Below are 23443 nucleotides of genomic sequence, written 5' to 3'. Positions count from 1 at the left end.
ATTTTTTTTCCTGAAGTGTGTTAAAGATTCCCTGGACATCATATAATTTTACCTATAAATATTCCAGTGTATTTCTAGCCAATAAGGACTGTTAAAAATAACATTATCACACCCAAAACAAAAATAACTCTTTAATAATTCTAGTACTAAAAAAAAATAAATAATTCTAGTACTTAGTATATTTTCAGTGCCCCCCACCCCATCTCAATAAACTTTGGATTGTTAAAAAGGTCTATTTACTACATTCATTTATACATCTTTTAAACCTCTTCTGATACATAGTAGTCACACCTTGTCTAAGGGGGATATGGTCCAGGACTCCCAGTGAATGCCTGAAACCACAGATTGTGCCCAAAATCTCTCTCTCATGTGTTTTATTCTATACATACCCATGATAATGTTTATGTTAGGCACAGTGAGAAATTAACAATAACTAATAGCAAAATAGAACATTATACTGTAATAAGAGTTATATGAATATGGTATCAGAAAGTTTTGTTGTACAAATTTAATGCCTTTTCCATCTTAACTAAGGAGGAATCATGTTGTGGTTGTAACTTTTGCAGTTTGAAGTTCAACAGCAAAACCAGCAAGAATTTTTCTTTCTTTACAATTTCACAGAAGTTTCACCCTTTAACATAGATCTTAACAACTTCAGCATAAGATTTCTTTTTCTTAGTAAGCTGAGAACTTTCACCTTTTCACTTAAAGGAAGCACTTTGCAGCTTCTCTTTGACTTACCTGAATTGCCAACATCACTACTCTTGCACTTTGGGGTCATTGTTAATTAAACCGAAGCACTGTGATAGTGGTGCAGCCAGTCTGATAACTAAAGAGGGCCGCTATAAACAGGCAGGATACGCCTGGACAAAGAGATGATTCTTGTCCCAGGCAGGACAGAGCAAGATTTCACCATACTACTCAGAACAGTGAGCAATTTAAAATTGATGAGTTGTTTATTTCTGGAATTTTCTATTTAATATTTTCGGACTGCTGTGGACCACAGGAAGCCAAATCTGTGGATAAGCAATTCCCCTTCCCTTTCTATTGTTGATGATGGTGATGCCATCTACTTATTGAAGCAATTTGATCATTTGACCTGTAGAATTTTCCACATTCTGAATTTGGTTGATTGTTTCTTAATGTGACATTTAACATGTTTCTCTGCCCTTGGTATATCCTTCAAACAAATCTAGAGCCAGTGAGGATTTACAGTAAGACAGTGTGTTTCAGTGCATTAAACCCATTACCCTTTTTAATGCTCAAATTCTCCAATAAAACATTGTTTTGCTATACCCTTTTGACACAATTCTAGTAGTCTTTAGGGTCTTCCTTGTTTTCCATTTTGCACATTTCCCGTTGTAGGCGTAAAATCAGCCATTTATCCAAGGAATTCTAAATCCCTTTAGCAAAAAATGGTATCTGTATTTCTTTTTTTCTTAAAAAGAACCCTGTAATTTGTCCTAATTGATGGATAATCTTGATATTATTGGGACTTTCCCAGCGGTCCAGTGGTTAAGACTCCATGCTTCTGCTGTAGGAGGATTAGAGATCAATCCTAATCAGGGAACTAAAATCCTGCATGGCACAGCCAAAAAAAAGATTGCATTCCCCACAGGAAGAAACCTGTTTTAGGTAATCTAATTCCCCTGGTCCCAGACCTTTACCCTGCAAAGGTGGGAGGAAGAAATTCCTGCAAGCCTTGACCTAGGCTAGCTAGCCATTCATTCAACCAGTATCTGCTGAATAGCCATTTGTACCAGACACTTTTAAACCCTGGGAACACACTGGTGAGCAAAACAGAAATCCTTGTCCTTGCAGATTTATTTTTATTATTGTCTATCAATAAACAAGATAAATGAGTAAATACATAGCATGTCAGATGGAGGAAAGTATCAGGGAGGAAAATAAAGGGAGTATAATGAGTTGAATGGTGGTCCCCCAAAGACATGTCAGTGTTTGAGTCCCCAGAACCTGTGAATGTCACCTTACTTGGAGAAAGGATATTGCAAATGTAATTAAGGATCTTGATGAGATAATCCTAGATTATCTATGTGGGCCCTAAGTCCAATGACAAGTGTCTTTATGAGCGACACAGATTAGGATGACTACTATTAACAAATAATAACAAGGCTTCCCAGGTGGTTCAGTGGTAAAGAATCTGCCTGCCAGTGCAGGAAATACAGGTTTGATCTCTAGTCTGGGAAGATCCCACATGGCACAGAGCAACTAAGCCTGTGTGCCACAACCACTGAGCCTGCATTCTGCAACAAGAGAAGCCACCAAAATGAGAAGCCTGCACACTGCAATGAAGAGGAGCCCCTGCTGGCCACAACTAGAGAAAAGCCCATGCAGCAACAAAGACGCAGCACAGCCAAAAACAGTTTTTAAAATGTTCACTATTATAATAACAGAAAATAACAAGTGTTGATAATGTGGAGGAACGAACCTTTGTGAACTATTGGTGGAAACATAAAATGGCTCAACCACTATGGAAAGTTGTATTGAGGTTCCTCAAAAAAATTAAATTACATGCATGCATGCTCAGTCACTTCAGTCATGTCCAACTGTTTGCAACCCTCTGGACTGTAGCCCGTCAGGCTCCTCTGTCTATGGGATTCTACAGGCAAGCATACTGGAGTGGATTACCATTCCCTCCTTCAGGAGATCTTCCCAACCCAGGGATCAAACCCAAGCCTCCCACATTGCAGGCAGATTCTTCACCGCTGAGCCACTAAGGAAGACCCAAATTACCATATATCCCAGCAATCCCACTTCTGGATAGATCTGTAAAAGAAAGCAGGATTTTAGAAAGATATTTGCACATCCATATTCATAGCACTATTCACAATACCCAAGAAGTAGAAGCAACTCAACTGTTCATCAGTGGGTGGATAAAGGATAAACAAAATGTGATATATACAAACTATGGAGTAGTATTCAGCCTTAGAAAGGAAATTCTGCAATATGATACACCATGGATGAACCTTGAGAATATTATGCTAAGTGAAATAAGCCAGTCAGAAAGGACAAATATATATGACTCCATTTATATGAGGTATCTAGAGTAGTAAATTCAGAGACACAGAATGGTGGTTACAAATGGGGAGGGGGAGAATGGGGAGTTGCCTATTGGGTAGTTCAGTTCAGTCGCTCAGTTGTGTCCAACTCTTTGCAACCCCATGAACTGCAGCACACCAGGCCTCCCTATCCATCACCAACTGCTGGAGTCTACCCAAACCCATGTCCATTGAGTCGGTGATGCCATCCAACATTCTCATCCTCTGTCGTCCCCTTCTCCTCCTGCCCTCAATCTTTCCCAGCATCAAATGAGTCTGCTCTTCACATCAGGTGGCCAATGTATTGGATCTTAGTTTTACGAATGTTGAGCTTTAAGTCATGTGCAAAAAGATGATGTTGGATTCCTACTGCACATCATATACAGTTCATCAACATCAGTCCTTCCAATGAATATTCAGGACTGATTTCCTTTAGGATGGACTGGTTGGATTCCCTTGCAGTCCAAGGGACTCTCAAGAGTCTTCTCCAATACCACAGTTCAAAAGCATCAATTCTTCGGCACTCAGCTTTCTTTCTTTATGGTCCAACTCTCACATCCATACATGACTACTGGAAACACCATAGCCTTGAATAGACAGACCTTTGTTGGCAAAGTAATGTCTCTGCTTTTTAATATGCTGCCTAGGTTGGTCAAAACTTTTCTCCAAGGAGTAAGCATCTTTTAATTTCATGGCTGCAGTGACTTTGGAGCCCAGAAAAATAAAGTCTGCCACTGTTTCTACCATTTCCCCATCTATTTTCCATGAAGTGATGGGACCAGATGCCATGATCTTAGTTTTATGAATGTTGAGCTTTAAGCCATGTGCAAAAAGATGATGTTGGATTCCTACTGCACATCATATACAAAAATTAACTCAAAACGCATAGACAACCTAAATATAAAAGCTAAAACCATAAAATTCTTAGAAGAAGGATAAATCTTCATGATCTCAGATTTAGCAATGGATTCTTGGCTGTGACAGATAATGAACATTGCAAAAATAACAACAAACATGGATAAAATGGACTTCAAAGTTTAAAACTGTTGTTCATTAAAGAACGTTATAAAGTAAAAAAACAACATACAGAATGGGAGAAAATATTTGCAACTCATATACCTGATAAGGGGTTAATATATGAAGAACTCTTCCAACTCAACAATGAGACAAAAACCCCAATTCAAAAAAGGGCAAACAACTTAAACTTTTCTCCAAAGAAGATACACAAATGGCTAATAAGCACATAAAAATTTGACATAATTGGTCATTAGGGAAATGCAAAACAAGACAACAATGATATCGCCTCACACATACTAATATGGCTATAATAAAAAATTTTTTTTAAGAAATTAAGTACTGAAGCATATGCAGAAGAACTGAAACCATCATGCACTGCTAGTGGGAATGTAAAATGGTATGGCTCCTGTGGGAAACAGTTTAGCACTTGCTCAGAAAGCTGGAGATAGAATTACCATATGACCAACCACTTACGCTCCTAGGAAATACCCAATAAAATTGTAAACAAGTACTTGACAGACACTTGTAAGCCAATGGTCATTGTCATGAAACCAAGCAGGACCCTGTGGGACTTTCCAGGGACAGACTCAAGTATCTCTGTCTCTCTTTTTTCTTACGATTTTAATTTTATTTATTTAATTTTGGCTGTGCTGGGTCTTCATTGCTGTTCAGGCTTTTCTATAGTTTTGGTACATGGACTTATCATGGCAGTGGCTTCTTTTGGTAGGAGCATGGGCTCTAGGGTGTGCAGGCTTCAGTAGTTGTAGCATGCGGGCTCAGTAGTTGTGGCTCACAGGCTCTAGAGCTCTAGAGCATGTGTTCAGTAGTTGTGGCACATGGGTTTAGTTGCTCCCATATGCCCACAGGCATGTGGGATATTAGTTGCACATAGGCATGTGGGATCTTCCTGGACCAGGAATCTAATCCATGTCTTCTGCATTGGCAGGTGGATTCTTTACCACTGAGCCACCAGGGAAGCCCTCCCCTGTCTCTTGTTTGTAGAAAAGCTTAAGCCCCTAGGCTTACCCTAAGTTCCAAAAAGCAAATTTAATCAGAGAAGTGAGAAAAGGCAAAAACAAAGGAAAACAGTCCAGACAAGTTAATAATAATTTAGCCATAAAACAAAGTCAAGGACCTTTATAGTTCCTCCTCAAGAGTTGTAGATAGTATTCTGAACCGTATCCTTGAGTTGTTTTGCAGATACAAAAACCCCCACTAGGTGGAGGACGTTAACTGCATGCTGAACACAAGCACATAGAGCCCAGGCCAGCTGGAACCAGAAGGCTGATGTTGACTCCTGAAATAGCACCTAGTTACTTCACCACCAACCAATCATTACAATGTCCTCCAGGCACCCTGTGACCCTCTCCCCTAATGTTGCCTTTCAAAACACTTCCCTGGGAATTCTCTGGCAGTCCAGTGATTAGGACTCTGTACTTTCACTACCAGGGTCATGGGTTCAATCCCTAGCCAGGGAACTAGGATCCTGCAAGCCACGTGATACAGTCAAAAATAAAGAATAAAAATTTAAAAAACAAACGAAACCTTTCCTGAAAGCCATTGAGGAGTTCTGATCTTTTGAGCACAAGCTGCCTTTTTTCCTTGCTTGGCCTTGCAATAAACACTGTATTTCCTTTCACCACAACCTGGTGTCAGTAGATTGGTCTTGCTGCCAGTCAGGCAAGTAGACCCAAGTTTAGTTCAGTAACAGTAGCACTATTCACAAAAGCAAAAAGGTAGAAACAAACCAAATGTCCATCAACCGATGAACGGATAGACAAGGCGCAGTATATCCATAAAACAGAATATTACTCAGCCATGAAAAGGAAAGAAATTTTGATCCATGCTATAGTATGGATGAACATTGAAAACATGCTAAGTGAAATAAGCAAGACATAAAAGGACAAATACTATCTATGAGATATATACAGTACCTCATATGATACTGTATATGAGGTAGATGGACTCATCAAGTTTATAGAGACAAAGTATAATAGAGGTTACTTAGTGAGAAGGAAGAAGGGAGGGGGGTGGGAAGTTATTGCTAAATGGTTACAGTATTTCTCTCTTTTATTATTATTTTTAATTGGAGCATAATTGCTTTACAATGTTGTGTTAGTTTCTGCCATACAATGACATGAATCAGCTGTATGCATATGTATATCCTCTCCCTCTTGGACTTCCCCCCACTCCCCACCCACATCCCACCCATCTAGGCCATCACAGAGCACCAAGCTGAGCTTCCTGTGAATTTCTCTTTGGAATGGTAAAATAGATAGTGGTTATGGTTGTACAACATTGTAAAGTGATTAATGCCACTGAATTGTTCTTTAAAAGGACAAATTTTTTCTTATATTCTACCACAATAAAAGGAGAAAGAAAAAAAATATTGGTTTGTTCCTTGGTTCCTTCGCTTTCTGCTAGTCTTTAAATCCACAGAACACATATCAGCCTAACTTTGTTCTCACAAGCATTTATGTATGTGTGTGTTCAGTCACTCAGTTGTATCCATCTCTTTGCAACCCTTTGAAATGCAGCCCACCAGGCTTCTCTAGTTTATGGGATTTTTCAGGCAAGAATACCGGAGTGGGTTACCATTTCCTCCTACCATTTCCTCCTCCAGCAGATCTTCCTGACCCAGGGATAGAACCGGAGGCTCCTGCATTGCAGGAGCAATAAGCTCATTCTTTACTAATGAGCTGCAGGGAAGCCCCTTTCAGTTCAATTCAGTTCAGTCCTTTACTTCCTACTTAAAAAACAAAAGAAAAAAAAAAAAAAACCCCACCTCTACTTTGCCTTTCCATTTTAGAAATGTGGGCTTCCCTGGTGACTCAGCTGGTAAAGAATTGGCCTGTAATGCGGGAGACCTGGGTTAGATTCCTGGGTTGGGAAGATCCCCTGGAGAAGGGAAAGGCTACCTACTCCAGTATTCTGGCCTGGAGAATTCCATGGATTGTATAGTCCATGGGGTCCCAAAGAGTCAGGCAGGACTGAGCGACTTTCACTCACTTCACTTGAGAAATTTAGAAATTGCTACAAGTCTGTATCACACTTGCCAGCAGGTGGCAAATTCTGTCAGAATTTCGGCCCAGATTCATACACTTGTGTCCTCTATGGAGCTTTCAAGGTGAGATCCCTATGACCAGATGACTGCCCTTTGTCACCTCACTATCCCCGGCTATGCCACATGACACAGTCCTTGCCTTTAAGTTGTGGGGAATAAACACGGAGGAACAATTCAAGACAGTGTGGAACAGCCTTTCCCTACTGTCAGTCATTTGGATGCCACTTTCCCATACTAGTATCTAGTTAATATAGATAGCATATTAAAAAGCAGACATTACTTTGCCAACAAAGGTCCGTCTGGTCAAGGCTATGGTTTTTCCAGTGGTCATGGATGTGAGAGTTGGACTGTGAAGAAAGCTGAGAGCCGAAAAAGTGATGCTTTTGAACTATGGTGTTGGAGAGGACTCTTGAGAGTCCCTTGGGCTGCAAGGAGATCCAACCAGTCCATCCTAAAGGAGATCAGTCCTGGGTGTTCATTGGAAGGACTGATGCTGAAGCTGAAACTCCAATACTTTGGCCACCTCATGTGAAGAGTTGACTCATTGGAAAAGACCCTGATGCTGGGAGGCACTGGGGGCAGGAGGAGAAGGGGACGACAGAGGATGAGATGGCTGGATGGCATCACCGACTCGATGGGCATGGGTTTGGGTAGACTCGGGGAGTTGGTGATGGACAGGGAGGCCTGGCGTGCTGCGACTCATGGGGCTGCAAAGAGTCGGACATGACTGAGCGACTGAACTGAACATAGTCTTAAAATGGAAATTTTTATTACAAAATAAAACATTTTAGCATTACAGTAAATCAGAAAACCTATTACTTGCCATATATCTCAAAGATAACCTGTCACAAGTCAGGAAGACCAAGTAACTTCTACCTTTATTATTGTCCACCTAAGCCTAAGTCTTATCTTGGTCAGAAAAGGGAAAGAAGAAAAAGTGGAATTAAAGACACTTTAGCATTAAATGATGCTTTTCCCTTGCTAATAAAGACTGAAGAACTGAAAGGACTTTCTCAGTATGTGATTGCTTACAACTTACCATATTTCAACAAAATTAAGATTTTTGTCCTCCACATTTTGAAAACAGTGCTGTATCTACGATTGAGGTGTCCTAGTAAAAGTGGTTTTTTTTTCCCCCTTTCTCAGCAGTAAGTAAAATAACCTCTAAAAGCGGATGGCCACTTGGTATTCGATGAAACAGCATAATAAACCATCCATGCACCAAGTGAAGGCTCCCGCAGGCCCGTTGCCTACTTTGGGAAAACCTAGTGTCAGGGTTAGGACTTCCTGGTTCTCACTCCACGGTCACTGCCTGCGGCGCCTCGAGCGCGCACTGCCGACCAAGGTTTGCTTCTGACAGCACACACCAGGTCAGTTCTCCATCAAAGGACTCCTGACAGCCTACTGCAGGAGACAGTACTTAGCAACACGCACACCCCCTTTCAGAACTGTCACGCAAGCCGGTCAGGACCGGACATGCCAAAAGCAAGCCACAACCTCTAAGCTAACACTATCACCCCAAGACGGCGCCACAGGAGATGTGGGCGCGACTCTGTGACGTCAAGGCCCCGCTCACGAGGTAGGGGCGGCCCCACTCGTCTCAGGGAGGGGCGGCGTGCTGACGCCACACGCTGAGGCGGGGCCGAGAGTTTGGTGCCCCGGAGTGGGGTGTCGGCGCCTCATTCGGGTGGAGCTGAGCCGGAGACAGGTAGGCTTGCGCAGCCGGCGGGTCCAGCAGGATTTGGGAGGCTCCGCTCCGGTCAGGCAGGCGGCGAGGGTCTTGGCATGGGGCAGGGCCACCGCGCCCTCGTTAGCGCCGCCGCCCCGGTGACAGGGAGTGGAGCTGGCTGGAGCGGGGCTGACGGGGGGAGGTGGGTGGGACGGAGCCTGACAGACGGACGTGGCAGCCAATGGTGCGGGGGGCGCCTCCTGGCGGGCGGAGATTGGCGGGTGCGGGCGTGCGCAGAGGTCGCGCGGGGCGCGGAGCGGCAAGCCATTGGCTGTAATGGGCAGGGGGGTGGGCTGCGCGGCGGATGTGAGGGAACGGGCGCAGCGGCCAGGGTGACCCCCAAGGTCGAGGAGGCGTCACGTGGGAGTCATCAGGCTGTGTCCTCTCCCCGCCTGGACGGCTGGAAGGGTGGCGCGCCCTTGACGAACCGGCTGTGAATTGTGGGCATTCGTTTTTCCCAGAGCGCGAAGCCGCTGGTCGGCTTCTGTCCGCACTGACCCTTCGCCCCTGGGACGACCCCTTGAGAAACAGATTACTCTGCAGTACCCCTCTGTCTTCAGTGCCCGTAGTACTAATCCTTCCTGTGTTCCTTGAGGTGACGCCCTTGAGGAGCGGATTACCCCACAGTATCTATCCTGTGTATTCAGTACCCCCATACCCATCCTCCCTGCGCTCTTCTGGGGTGAACCCTTGAGTGAATTACCCTCCAGCACTTGGTACCTCCACTCTCTTCAGTACCTTGACTGTACTCGGCACTCATCGTTTCCATTCTCTGTGCTCTAAAGGGTGACACCCCTAATGGATGGGTTACTCTGCTGCACGCGTGCTCAGTGCCCATATACTCAGGAGCCCTCCATGCTTAGTACCCACAGCACCCATCCTCCCTGTGAACTCTTGGGGGGCAACACCCTTAATGGGTAGACTAGCTTGCAGTACCCTACTGTATTCAGTACGCTTCTTTCTTGCAGGGATATGGTAGCTCATGTTGAGATGAAGCGCGTTTCCTTGAGGAACACACTAGTGTACCTTTTCCCTTTCGCAAAGCTACCTGATGTCAGTGTAAGTTGTGTCCCAAAGCTTAGTAGAAAACTGGTGGCGAGACATGAGTCCAGACAAGAACTTGCTCTCTCTGCCCTTCACCCATAACGGAGGAGAGATGACTCAGACCTGAGGTGTGAACTCTTGTTTTGTCCTGGGGTTTCTCCGCTTGGTTTTACCTGTACTTTGAAGCAGGGACTAGAGGCTGACTCCCAGGTTTACTGCTCTGAGCAGCTTTAGGATAAATGGCCTGGATGAAGTCTTGTTTGCACTGTGACAAGAGGTGCAAGAGTCAAACTGCAGTTTTTTGTGCAAGACCCTCACTGTCTGAAAATGTATAATACTATTCTAGCTTTGCAAATTAGCTGATCTTAGAAAGTTGAAGAAAGATTAGAGTATCCTGATAAAATTTTGAAGAGCATTTTCCACATTTGAAGTACCTTTTTTTTTTCTTTAACAGCTTTATTGAGATATAATTCTTGTACCATACTGTTCACTCTTTCAAGTATACAATTCACTAGTTTGTAGTGTATTCATAGTATGCAGCCATCACCGAAATTTAGTTACTTTTAAAGACTGATTTCAGAAATGCATTAATTTCTGTTGATTTCAGTTAAATTTGAACATACAGCTTATTAAATGTGAAATATTTACCATGCTATATGTGTATCTTGCATATATATCTATGTATATCAGATCTGCTTTTAATTAGTCTTACTCCTCACTGCCCCATTTGAGAAAAGTACTGTACCATCTTTAAAATTTTTAGATAGTTTTATTTTGGAATAATTGTACAATTATTGAGAAATTCTAGAATTCTGTAATTTTGAGAAATTGTACATGCAAATCTATTATATGCAATTATAACAAATACTACAGAGAGATCTCAATGACCCTTTACCCATTTTCTCAAATAACATTTTTACAAAAACTACAGTACACAACCAGGTATTGACATTGATTAACAGTCAAGATAGAGAACCTTTCCATTATGCCAAGGGTCCCTCCTGTTATCTTGTTATGGCTGTACCCACTTCCATCCTGCTTGCAATTCCTCAGCTCCTGGCAACCACTAATCTGTTTTCCATTTCTATAATTTTGACATGTCAGGAATGTTACATAAGGAGAATCGTACAGTATGTAACCTTTTAGGGTTGGCTTTTTTCACTAAGCATAATTCTCTGAAAATGCATGCAGGTTGTTGCCTATATCAGTAGTTTTGTTCATTTTTATGCTTTTGATGCTGTTGATGTACCAGGCTATTGGTGTACCACAGTTGATTTAAGTCTCCAGTCATTAAAGGACATCTCGGTGGTTTCCATTCTTTGACTGTTAAGCTGTTATAAACATTTATATACAGGTTTTTAGGGTTTCTTCTTCCTTCAAATTCCTGTTTTTTTATTTTTATTTTTTTAATTCCTGGTTTAATAAGGACTTTATTTTGAGAAAAAAAAAAAAAGGCCCCAAACATCAGACTGTTCACAAAAATAACCCACGGTATCAACTTTAGAAAACAGGTCTTAATATTACACCGGTTATTTTTCTAGAGGATGCATTTGACATGCCAACTCTCATTCACAAAAGTACATAATTAAGCTTGTGTTGAACAGCCCCACATAGCACTTTTATATGGGGTATGTATACAGGTTGTTTTGTGAACAGAAGTTTTCATTTCTCTGAGGAAAAATTCCCAGGAGTGTAATCACTAGGTCATAGGGTGGTTTCATGTTTAGTTTTTTCTAAAGTAGACAGACTTTTCTATTACATTCTATTTCAGACTTTTCTTTTACATTCCCACCAATAATGTATTTGTGACCCACTTACTCCATATTCTTGGTAGCATTTAATACCATTTAAAAATTTTTAGCCATTCTAATAGATGCATAGTGATTGTGGTTTTAATTTGCATTTCCTTGATGGCTAGTGATACTGAATGTCTTTTTATGTGTTTATTTGCCTCTTCAGTGAAATACCTATTCATATCTTTTGCCCATTTTGTAATTGGATCATTTGCAGTTTTTAATGTTTCATTTTGAGAATTTCTTAAGCATTCTAGTCCTTTGTTGGATATGTGGTTTACAGATATCTTCTCCTGTCTGTAGCTTGTCTTTTCATCTTCTTAATGGGCTCTTTTGGAGAGCAAAAACTTCTAATTTTGGTCAAGTCCTGTTTATGAACTTTGTCTTTTCTGGGTTGTGCTTTTAGTAGCAAGTTAAAGATTCCACCTAGCTCTCTTTCTATTACATATTTCTCTATAAGTTTTATAGTTTTGTGTTGTACATGTAAATTATAATCCACTTCAAGTTAATTTCTATATAAGGTATGAATTATGGCTTGAGTGATTTCTTTCTTTTCCTTTTATTCTTTTTTTTTTCTTTTTCCTTCCACTATAGATATCCAACTAGCAGCATTTGTTGAGAAGACTGTTCTTCCTCCATTGAATTGCTTTTACATTTTTGCCAAATATCAGTTGGTTGTGCTTGTACAGGTCTGTTTTAGAGTTCTCTGTTGTGTTTCATCAGTCTTTTTGTCTGTCTCACCATCAGTACTATACAATATGATTATTGAAGCTACATAATAAATTTTGGAATTAAGTAAATTGGTTCTTTCCACTACTATTGTTTCAGCTAATCTAATTTCTTTGCCTTCGCCTATAAATTTTAGAATAATCTTACGTCTGTCTACAGAAATTCTTACTGAGATTTTGATAGGAATTGTGCTAAAGTTGTGTAACAATTTAGAGATAATCTTCCAGTCCATGAACAAGGTATGTTTCTCATTTATTTAGGTTTTTTTATTTTGTTCATTGGTATTTTGTAGTTTTTAGCATACAAGCCTTGTACATGTTTTGTTAGACTTATACTGTTTCCTTTTTAAAAATTCTTTTTCATGTGTCCATTGATAGTTTGTAGAGATACAGTTGGTTTTTATATATTGATCTTGTATCCTGTGACCCTGCAAATACACTTATTCTATAAATGTTTTTGTAGGTTCCTTAATGTTTTGTACATAGATAATCGATTATGTGATCTGCAAGTAGTAGTAGTTTTATTTCTTGCTGTCTGATCTGTATGCCTTTTAGTTCCTTTTTTTTTTTGGCTTATTGCACTGGCTACAGCTCTCAGTACTATGTTGAATAGTAGAGATGAAAGTAGACATCCTTACATTGCTCCCAGTTTTAAAAAGATGCAGTCACTCTTTCACCATTAAGTAGGGTGTATTAGCTGTAGGCTTTTGTGGAGGCTTACTATCAAGTTAAAGTTCCCTTTTATTCCTAGTTTTCTGAGAGTTTTTATCATGGTGGTTGAATTTTGTCAAGTCCCTTATCTGCATCTATTGATATGAGCATGTAGTTTTTCTTTTCGAGCCTGTCAGTATAGTAGATTGCATTGTTTTTTGTTTTGTTTTGTTTTTGGCATTGCCACATGTGGATCTAAGTTTCCAACCAGGGGTTGAACCCATGCCCCCAGCAGTGGAAGTAAAAAGTCCTAACCAGTCCTGGAATGCCAGGAAATTTCCCAGAGTCTGCTTTCTCAGGAGCTTTTAAATTACACATGAAATTTCTTGAATAGCTATTTCAAACTGGATAAGTTGTAGTAGTTTGTACTTTTGAGATTCTTGGTTTCTTTGCTGACCTCATATGTAGCTTTTCTGTCTCTTGTTGAAAGAGGGGTTGAAAAAAAAAAAAGGAGTTTCCAACTATAATTTAAATTTGTTTTTTTCCTCCACTCACTTTTATTAGTTTGATTCACATATTTTGCAGTTATGTTGTTTGGTACATACATATTTAGATTGCTATATTTTCTTGGTAGATTAATCTTTTGTCATTAGTGTCTCTGGTAATTTTCTTTGATATCTATTTTGTCTGATAATAGATTATTATTAGATGACAAAATAAACTCCTGCTTTCATTTGCTTAATGTTTGTATGATACATAATTTTTCGTCCTTTCACTTCCAACCTTCCTGTATTGTTACATTTGAAATTTCTTATGTTATTGGATCCTATTGTTTTATCCATTCTGCCTATCTCTAACTGGTGTATTTAGATCATTTACATTTAGTGTAATAATTGATATGTTAGGAGTTATGTATGCTATTTTATTCTTTATTTTCTTTTGTTCCTCTGCTTTCTTTTTCTTGCCCCTTTGTGGGTTACTTGAACACATTTTTCTTTTTTTTTTTAACTTGAACACATTTTTAAAAATTCCACTTTTAATTACATGTAGTGTGTTTTAGTGTATCTGTGTAGCTTTTTTTAGTGGATTTTTAGGTAGTGCATTGTATGTACATAATTTATCACAGTCTACTAGTGTCATTTTATCATTTTAAGTGAAATATAAAAACCATATCTCTCTTTACATCATTTTATCCTACTCCACTTAAAATTGTCTTAAATAATTCTTCTACAGACACAACGTTAGAACCACATTAGATGTGTAGTAATTTTTGCTTCATCCATCACACATCATTTACAAGATTCTAGAGGAAAATAAATTATATTTACCTATATTGTGTTCTTGTTCTTTCTTCATGATATTACAAGTTTCCCTTTTATCATTTACTTTCTGTTTACAGGATTTCATTTAGCCATTCATTTAAGATAAATCTTCTGCCAGCAAAGTTTTTCTTCATCTAAGATCTTTATTTCCCCCCTTTTTCCTGAAGGATGTTTTTGCTGGATATAGGACTCTGGATTGACAGTTATTTTCTTTCAGCACTTGAAAAGTGGGCCACTTTCTCTTGGCCTCCGTAGTTTCTGGTGAGAAATATACTATTTCAGTTGTTTGTAGTTTTCAAAAGCTTATGATGTATCGTGGAATATATTTCTTTGGGTTTATTTTGTTTGGGGTTCTCTCAGCTTCTTGAATCTGTAAGTTTATGTCTTCTGCTAAATTTGGAAAGTTTTCAGCCATTATTTTTTTGAATACATTTTCAGCCCCTTCCCCTTTCTGCTCCTCCTAAGATTCTGATGACATTTATATGCAGCATTAGGTCTTTTGTTATAGTCCCACATGTCCCTGAGGCCCTGGTTTTTTCCCCCCAGTCTATTTCCTCTTGTTCAGGATGGGAAATTCCTTTTGTTCATGTTTGTTCATGTTCATTGTTTCTTCTTTCTTTAGTTTAACTTATTTATCAAGTTTTTTATGCTAGTTATTGTAATTTTCAGTTCTGAAGTTTCCATTTGGTTCTTCTCTTTCTTTACTGAGGCTATTTACATTTGTTTCAAGCATGTTGATAGTTGCTTATGGAAGCATATTGATGCTGGCTCTTTTAAAACTTTACCACATAATTCTAATGTGTGTCATCTTAATGTTGGTGAGCACAACAGAACAGGCTTCTGACACTGCTGGGGGGGGATAGGAGGTGCTGCCTGGTTATCACTGGGTGGAGGTGGAGGCTCCTCACCTGGCCTCCTTGGTATCTGTGGGTAGGGATTCCTTGTCACTGCTGTGTGGGTGTAATTTCTTAGTTAGACCTTTGTGATTCCACCCTGCCTGGGAAGGGAGATTCCACCCTGCCTTGTGCTGCTGGGCAGTAAAATCCATGCTCCCTTCTGGCCTCTACTAATGTTGTTGAGGGGAGGGGGTCATTATCACTGGTGGGGATGAAAGTCGCTGATCTCCTCTGATACTACCAGATGGAGTGGGAGCGGGCCACCATGTTTTCTGTGGGGTTGGTTGCACAAAAATATTCTGTCCTGCTAGACTGCCCCATTCTCAGTCCTCTGGCCTGAGAGGGCAGACTTATGTTGCAGCTTTTTTTGAGTCTACAGTAGTTGGTGTTTCTGGGTTGCCAACTTCTTCAGCACCTAGCCTGGAATATATGAGGGAAAAAGAAAAGGAGAACTCAATTCTGAGTCTTCTGGGCCCCAAGGTCCCTTCCCAGTCTGTCTCCTCTCCACATTTCAGAATCGTGTTTGTTTATTTTTTTTTAAATGAAACATCTCTTATTTTTAGCTGCATGTGGTGGGAAACAGAAGTTCTGTGTATGCTTTTTAAGTTTTTAATAAATATTGACAACTGCCCTTGCTTTTCATAAAATTTTTAATAATTTACACTTTAACCAACACCTTTAAAAAATGCTAGCTTACCTATACCATGCACCACCACAGTCAGGGCACCTCTGGTAAGAGTGTCAGTCTGGGGAAGGACAGATCAGTCTTCATACCTGTGCACTGAAGCTTGTTTAGGGTTCCTGGTTCAGAGGTGGAAGTGCTTCCTAACAGTCTGGTCAGTTACCCACTCCAAATTTATTTCTGTTTTGGTTTGCCTTGGAAACTTCAGCTTTTTTAAGAGATAGCATTAGCTGTGGGGTTGCTTTTCTTGTTTTTTGTTTGTTTATTTGGCTGGTTGGTTGGTTTTTTGTTTTTCTGGTAAATTGTCCTTTAGTCATAAAAGTATTTAAGTGTGTAAAATTCTTTCATTTTTGTATCATAGTTACAAAAGACATTGAGAAAGCAGGAGTGATTGTTCCCTGCACCTTATGGCAGAGGAAACTAACCATAGATCAGGTGACACATTTAAGGCTCACACAGTAAGGGTCATTCTGCTTGTTTGCCCTGCAGGCTCAGCCACCACTTTCATCTAATGATGGCAGAATACCTTTGCACTTTAAGAGTAACCTGCACTTCTTCCCTCTCTCAGTTTATGTTTGATGAGGCATCACAAGTGAAAGATGTTGAGTTCTCCTTAGATTCTCAGCCAGTAAGAGAGAATTGGTATTTGTGCTCTCTGTACCTAATGTCTTTGTATCACTGCTAAAGCTAGAATAATGGAGTAACAGCTGTGGGTATGTAGCAAGCATTGTTTTCTTGACTTGTCATGAGAATCTTGAGTCTGAAACACCCCCCCAAAATAACCACCTTTCAAGGTAAGTTGTTCTTTTTAAATGGTTCACAGGCAACACACAATGGTAACAACCATTTAACTATGCATGTGCTTTTCCCTCAAAGATTCATGTCCTGAGAAACTGTCCAAGCTGTTTTTACCTCTAATTACTCCCCTGCCTAGCCAGCATGATGGTCATAGACGTCAGGAGTCAGTTTATCTCCCCATCCTGTGAATGGGGAGGTGACCTTGGGTAAAGTGTGTGCTGCCTGACTGGGGAATGTTTAGGCACAGATAAAATTCTGTTTTATTTTCCTAAAAGCAGAGCACTTAACCCTTAAAAACAAGTTTTGCTTTAGTTTTTGCTTTTTTTTTTAAATGTTATTTTCCTCAAATGTATAGATTTATATACTTGTGTCTTGAAATTAATGGTTACAGAGTGTCACTTTGGGTACTTTATTGATATTGATAGATTCGTGTTTCTTCTTAGACTTTTTAAAAAACAGCTTTATTGAGGGGTTTCCCTGGTGGTCCAGCAGTTGGGGCTTCACACTTCTATTGCATGGAGGTGGAGAGGGACACAGGTTCAATCCCTGGTCGGGGAACTAGGATCTCGCATGCCATTCTGTGTAGCAAAAAAAAAATCAATGAAGTTTAGGGTTGGGCATATTTGTTGACAAAGATTAAAAGAAAAAAACTTTATAGAGGTATAATTCATATACCATATAATTCACCCATTTAAACTGTACAGTTTAATGTCTTACAGTATACCAGAAGGTCGTGAAGCCATCAGCATAATCTAGTTTTAGAATATTTTCATCTCCCCCTGCCCCCAAAAAACCCATACCTGGGCTTCCCTGGTGGCTCAGTGGTAAAAAATCCACCTGTCAATGCAAAAAGCCCATACCCACTAGTCGTCCTATCAGATACTTACTGCCCCCAACCCTGGGCTTTATGTCTGTATCGATTTGCTTGTTCTGAACATTTCATATACATGAAGTCGTGTAATATTGTGGTTTTTTTGTGTGAATGACTGTTTTCACTTAATATATTCAAAGGTCATTTGTGTTGCAGGATGTATTGGTATTTCATTCCTTTTTATTAGTTCTATTATGGCTTAGTTCTATAGTATGGCTCTATCACATTCTGAGTTTTTCCACTTTTTGGCTAGTATGAATAATGCTGCAGTGAACATCTGTGTACAAGGGCTTGTGTGGACATATGTTTTTGTTTTTCTTGGTTGTGTACCTAGGAGTGGAGTTGCTGAGCCACATAGTAATTCTGTGTTTAACTTTTTGAGAAACTGTTTTCCAAAGTGGCTGCACTTTTTTCCAGTTTACACTCCTACCCGGACTGTATGAGGGTTCTAATTCTTCCTGTTCTCTCCAACACTTGCTTGTATTGATTATAATCCAGTCTAGTGGGTCTGAAGTCCTATCTTGTTGTGATTTTGATTTGCAAATTTTTTTGCCTTATGACTAATGATTTTGGGTATGTTTTAACATTTTTACTGGTCGTTTGTGTGTCTTCTTTGGAAAAATGTCTATTTGTTTCCTTTGGTAGTTTTTTTGATTGGGTTACTTTTCACTATAGATTTATATTTACATTTTTGAGTCATGAGTTCTTTATATTCTGCATGCATGTACCTTACTAGCTATATAATTTGCATATATTCCTTTTTAGACTGCCTTTTTTGATGGTGTCTTTTGAAACACTGAGCGCTTCCCTTCTGGCTCAGCTGGTAGAGAATCTGCCTGCAATGCAGGAGACCTGTGTTTGATTCCTGGGTTGGGAATATCCCCTGGAGAAAGAAAAGGCTACCCACTCCACTATTTTGGCCTGGAGAATTCCATGGACTGTATAGTCCATGGGGTCACAAAGAGTTGTACACTACTGAGTGACTTTCACTTTGAAGCACTGAAGTTTTTATTTTGATGAAGTCCAGTTTGTTGTTGTTTGTACTTTTGGTGTCCTAAGACACATTGTTTGACTCAAGGTTCTGAAGATTTACTCTATTTTGGAAGTTAGAAACCTTATAAGAGTCTTACAGTGCCAGCTCTTGGATTTAGGTCTTTGATCCATTTTGAGTTAATTTTGTGTATGGTGTAAGACAGGGGTCCAAAATCATTTTTCACATGTGGATCTCTAGTTGCCCTGGCACCATCTGTTGAAAAGACTGTTCTTTCCCCACTAAGAATATTTGGCACCCCTATCAAGTAGAAATATTGTTCTCAACCACAAGTCAGAACACTTGGACTTTTTTGACAACCCAAAGCTTTCATGAAAGGGTTTGAACGGTTCAGCATTCCTACCAGAAATGCACTATTCTTAATGTTGACTCTGGAATTGGAAGGATGGAATCTGAACCTTCCAGAATCTGAAATGTATACCTGGTGTCTGCTCTGTGGGTCTCTCAGATTGCAGATAGGGAACAGCTGTTCCTGGTCATCCTGGGGTGGAGGCAGGGAGATGTTGAGCTGTCTGCTGAAGGCAAAGTTTTCCTATGAGTCATCTTAAGGGAAGTTTGAAGATTGTTAGTTAGTAATTGTGCTGGGCAGCACTGAGCTGTTTGTCAGATTTTATGACTGTAGAACTTGGTAATGTGGTTTGTTTACTGTATCATATTGGAAGGACTGCTTTAGGAAGAAGAGATGAAGTGAACAGTTTTGTACTTGTCGGTGTGGTGCCTGTTAATTGGGTATTACAGCAACTGAATAATGACTGTTAATGGAGGTGATGATACTGCTGTGTTCTAGGAGAAAACTCCCAACTCAGAGTGTTTCAAGCTGCCTGGATAATAATGACATTGGAGGAAAGAGATGAGTGTCGGCCTGAGTTTTTTAAAAATTAACGTGGAAAGCAACAGTAATAGTATTTTTGCCATCAGTGTCTTTGATAGCTTTTTGTCTGCCTTCAACTTAATAGCTGAGAAAATTGGAACAGAGTTGGCAGTAGAAAGAACTACTGAAGTTACTTAAGGGTTTTTTTAAAAAAGGAGTTAAGATAGCATCCTAAAGATAGCATTTTTTAAGTGGCAAGTTGTTGTTTGTTGTTTAGCTTTTAAATTCTGCTCTTGCTGACCTGTCTTTTCCAAGCAGCCAAACAGGCCAGAGTCCTTTATGCATATCCTGATCATATTTGGGTCAAGAGAAGGGGTTCTTACAAACGGTGTAGAGGATAGTTTATGTAACATTTATTTCTGGGTAATTCTCAGCCTGTCTCAGAGCTTGGATTTCCTTCAGGCAGGAATGAAGGTGGGGTGTAATTCCCACTTTACAGCCAGGGCACTTGCTTTAAGGCCAACCATTTGTTAGACTATCAGTCACCACTTCCCAGGGCAGAGGGCTGTGGTGAGCCTCACTTCTGCCCAGTGGCTCCCCTCCCCTTCCCCAGCCTCTTTTGCTATGATTGGAAGAGACCACTGGGCAGCTGGGATTTTTATGGAAAGAGAAGCAGCACAGTATCCTTGTCCCCTTCCAGAGGCATCTGACTGCTTACCCATGATTGGAAGTGGTTCAAGACCCTCCACTGCAGCTGCTTAGTCACTTCATTCATGTCCAACTCTGTGCGACCCTATGGACTGTAGCCTCGCCAGGCTCCTCTGCCCATGGGGATTCTCCAGGAAGAATACTGGAGTGGGTTCCGTGCCCTCCTCCAGGGGACCTTCCCAACCCAGACAGTCTAAACTCTTTCATAGTCTAGTGGGTGCATCAGCTGCTTTTGTAAAGTGGATAGTGTAGTTAGAGTTATATATTAGATTAGTAAAATTACAGCCATCAAACTCAAGGTCCATTCAACCTTGGGGAAAATGTAAACAAACTCAGAAAGGTGACCTATAAAGCAGAAGAGCTAACACGTGCCTTGAAGGAGTTGGTGGATTTGGAAGAGACCTAACAGGTCAAGCTACTGACTGTAGAGTGGAGCAAGGTAGGCAGACTCTTCTGTGGTCATTGCTGTCCATGCCTTTGTCTTGCAGAGCCCCCTGCCTCCCTTGTTGGCCCTCTCCTGGCTCCAGTTTTTGGAAACGTGGCATCCAGGCCCTTGGCCGTCCAGCTAATCCATTCCTCCTGCTGGCCAAGACAGTTCTTGCTCCTCCCCTGTGTTCTTCAAACTTTTCCATCTCTCTGATTTTTCTTCCTACTGATTCTTATATGTAGAATCCCTGCCTTCCCCTCCTCTTCAGAGCGAAGTCGTCCCTATTGTCTGTGCCCTTCCCCAAACTTTCCTGCCTGCTGGAAAGAAGCACTTAGGAGAAGTGGGTTCTCCCAGGGAGTTTTGTTGGTATTTTCTGTGCCTCTCAGGTGCTCAGTGCTTTTGCTGTAATTATTTTTAGTATATTTTTTTCTTCTGCTCAAAGATAATTTATTTGAGGGTGAGCAAAATATTTTCCCAGTGTCTCTGTGTTCTCTAGAATACCAAAAGTCCAGCAGGGCTCGGTAATCTCTGGATAGATTAGAAAGTATTTCTCCTTTTGCAGTTAATACTAACCTAATCCTTAATTCACCCTTGTTGCCTTTTCCTATAGTTGTTTTACACAACGTATAAACTTACATGTGCTTAGTTGTGTCTTAATTCTTTGCGACCCCCAGGGACTGTAGGGATCTACCAGTCTCCTCTGTCCATGGGATTTCCCAGGCAAAAATACTAGAGTGGGATGCCATTTCCTACTCCAGGAGATCTCCCTGACTTCTGAACGTGCATCTCCTACATTGCAGGCAGGTTCTTTACTGCCGAGCCATCAGGGAAGCACCCCTGTCATGATATCTCATAGCCCTCAAACTGGATCAAAACTTGCAAGTGCAGACCATGACCTCTGCAGCTGTGCTCTTAGCTCCCCATGTTGAGTGCAGGCCCTGCATGTAGAAGGTTGGTCCGCTTGACTACCTCATGCTCTGCCATGCTCTCTGAAGCAGAACACGTAGCCACACATGCATTTACAGACTCTTTCTCCTCCAGCCAAAGTCTGAGAGGGTTTCCCCCTAGTAGCCTTGTCTGCTAAAATGCGCTTTCTAACTTCTCTTTCTTTTCTTTGGTGCAGACAGTCGTGAGAGACTTCAGGACAAGAATGTTTCACTTAAGGACTTGTGCTGCTAAGTTGAGGCCGTTAACGGCTTCCCAGACTGTGAAGACATTTTCACAAAACAGACCAGCAGCAGCTAGGACGTTTGGGCAGATACGGTGCTATACTGCCCCCGTTGCTGCGGAGCCTTTCCTCAGCGGGACTAGTTCGAACTATGTGGAGGAAATGTACTATGCTTGGTTGGAAAACCCCAAAAGTGTACATAAGGTAAGGCTCAAAGGAGCAGGTGTCCGTGTTTGGAGTCTTGGCCGGTGGTGGCTGGCCGTCCAGGTAAGTGCATGTGTTCTGAGGACCCTCAAGAAGGAAGTTAGGCAGGCGGCTAGAAGCCCCACCAGCTCGAGTTCTTTGCATCAGCCCAACTCGACCGTCAGCCCAGGCCCAACAGGAACCACCTTCTCTGGAGGGGCATTTCCCTCTCTCCATGTGCGGCGTGCTCAAGGCCTTGCTTCCTGGGACAGCCAACATGTTAAACCCCCACGGAGGTGACGAAGCACTTGCTCCGCTCCCAGGACGTCACCAATGCTGCTGCAGGACAGCGGAAGCACACGGAAGAAAGGACCTTCAGGAAGCTCCTCCATCCCACTGTCCTCGGATCACCTGAAAACCATCTCATGTGATTTCTCTACAAATGACATTTTAGATCAGCACGTTCATGTCCCTCTCCTGTATTTGAAAGTAAATTCTGTGAAGGCTTCCTTCTAATTTCTCCGTGTTGACATATGAGGCTATTCTTTAGAACCTCTCCCTTCACGTGTTTACTTGATGCAGAGCATGCCTCGTGGCAGAACTTCTTCAGAGCATTTTGCCCAGTGATATTTATGAGTTTTGATAACTGTTTCTTGGCTTTCAGGTCATGCAGCTGGCCCAGTGCAGGCGCTGGAGGATGGGTCCCCAAGCTGCTCAGCTCCTTGTGGCCCATTTGCAGGGTGTGGGAAGATCTGAGGAGACAGTATATGCGAGGTGCTCAGGGTCTACATAGAGGAAGTGCCCATCAGAGGCTGGCTGCCATCTCTGTTGATCTGGCCTCTTCCTTCCTTGTGAATTTTAGGGATTTGTCTTCAAAAAGCAGCCTGCTTCTGTAAGGCCTTTGTATAATCTTTACCCTTTACCCTGAAGTGTTAGTGACATTTAGGATTGGATATGTCTGTGTGACTGTGGGAACCCCTAGCCCTGTTTTATCAGGAATGCCACCTCTTGGTCTGAACCTCCTTGCCCAGCAAAGGAGGACACCTAGCCAGGTCTTTCTCTTCCCTGTTTTCTTGGCAACCTGGAAGCTGCATTGCTCCTTGAGCAACGTGAGATCTGGTTTTCTATGGGAGGAGATCTGGGGTGTGTCTCCCAAGACGGTAGACAAATGGACCACCCAGAAAGACGTTCTGTATAAAACTGGCCCTGCCAGTAATGTCAGATATTAGCAGTTTCTGAGGACAGTTGCTACAAGGTTCTCTTTCAAATAAACTTAGCCCAGAGGTTTTGGAATCAGACTCCGTCTCGTGTCCAGGCTGTTCCTCACCTTCCTTTTCTCAGATATAACCTCTTTGTAGAACCAAACAAGTTTTCTTAAGTTCTATTTGGTTTAGGGGGGAATAGCACCAGAATGAGCTCTTACAAGGTAATATGGATCTAG

General features: G+C 41.2%; 1 protein-coding gene across 4 annotated transcripts in view; it reads left to right on the top strand.

Annotated features, from left to right (window-relative positions):
* Positions 1-8750: 8750 nt before the first annotated feature.
* The window catches only part of OGDH (oxoglutarate dehydrogenase), a 67322-nt gene continuing 52629 nt past the window's right edge, over positions 8751-23443 (top strand). For 3 of the 4 annotated variants that reach the window (XM_043463464.1, XM_043463465.1, XM_043463463.1), the window contains exons 1-2: positions 8770-8848; positions 21775-22023. In XM_043463464.1, coding sequence (XP_043319399.1) covers positions 21802-22023 — 222 coding nt within the window. In that variant the 5' untranslated portion in view covers positions 8770-8848; positions 21775-21801. Of the gene's footprint in view, positions 8849-21774; positions 22024-23443 lie in introns of all 4 variants that reach the window. The other variant, XM_043463462.1, reaches the window with a different exon arrangement.

This window comes from Cervus canadensis, chromosome 3 (assembly GCF_019320065.1).
Source record: "Cervus canadensis isolate Bull #8, Minnesota chromosome 3, ASM1932006v1, whole genome shotgun sequence".
NCBI lineage: Eukaryota > Metazoa > Chordata > Mammalia > Artiodactyla > Cervidae > Cervus > Cervus canadensis.
This window is presented reverse-complemented; position numbering and strand designations above follow the sequence as displayed.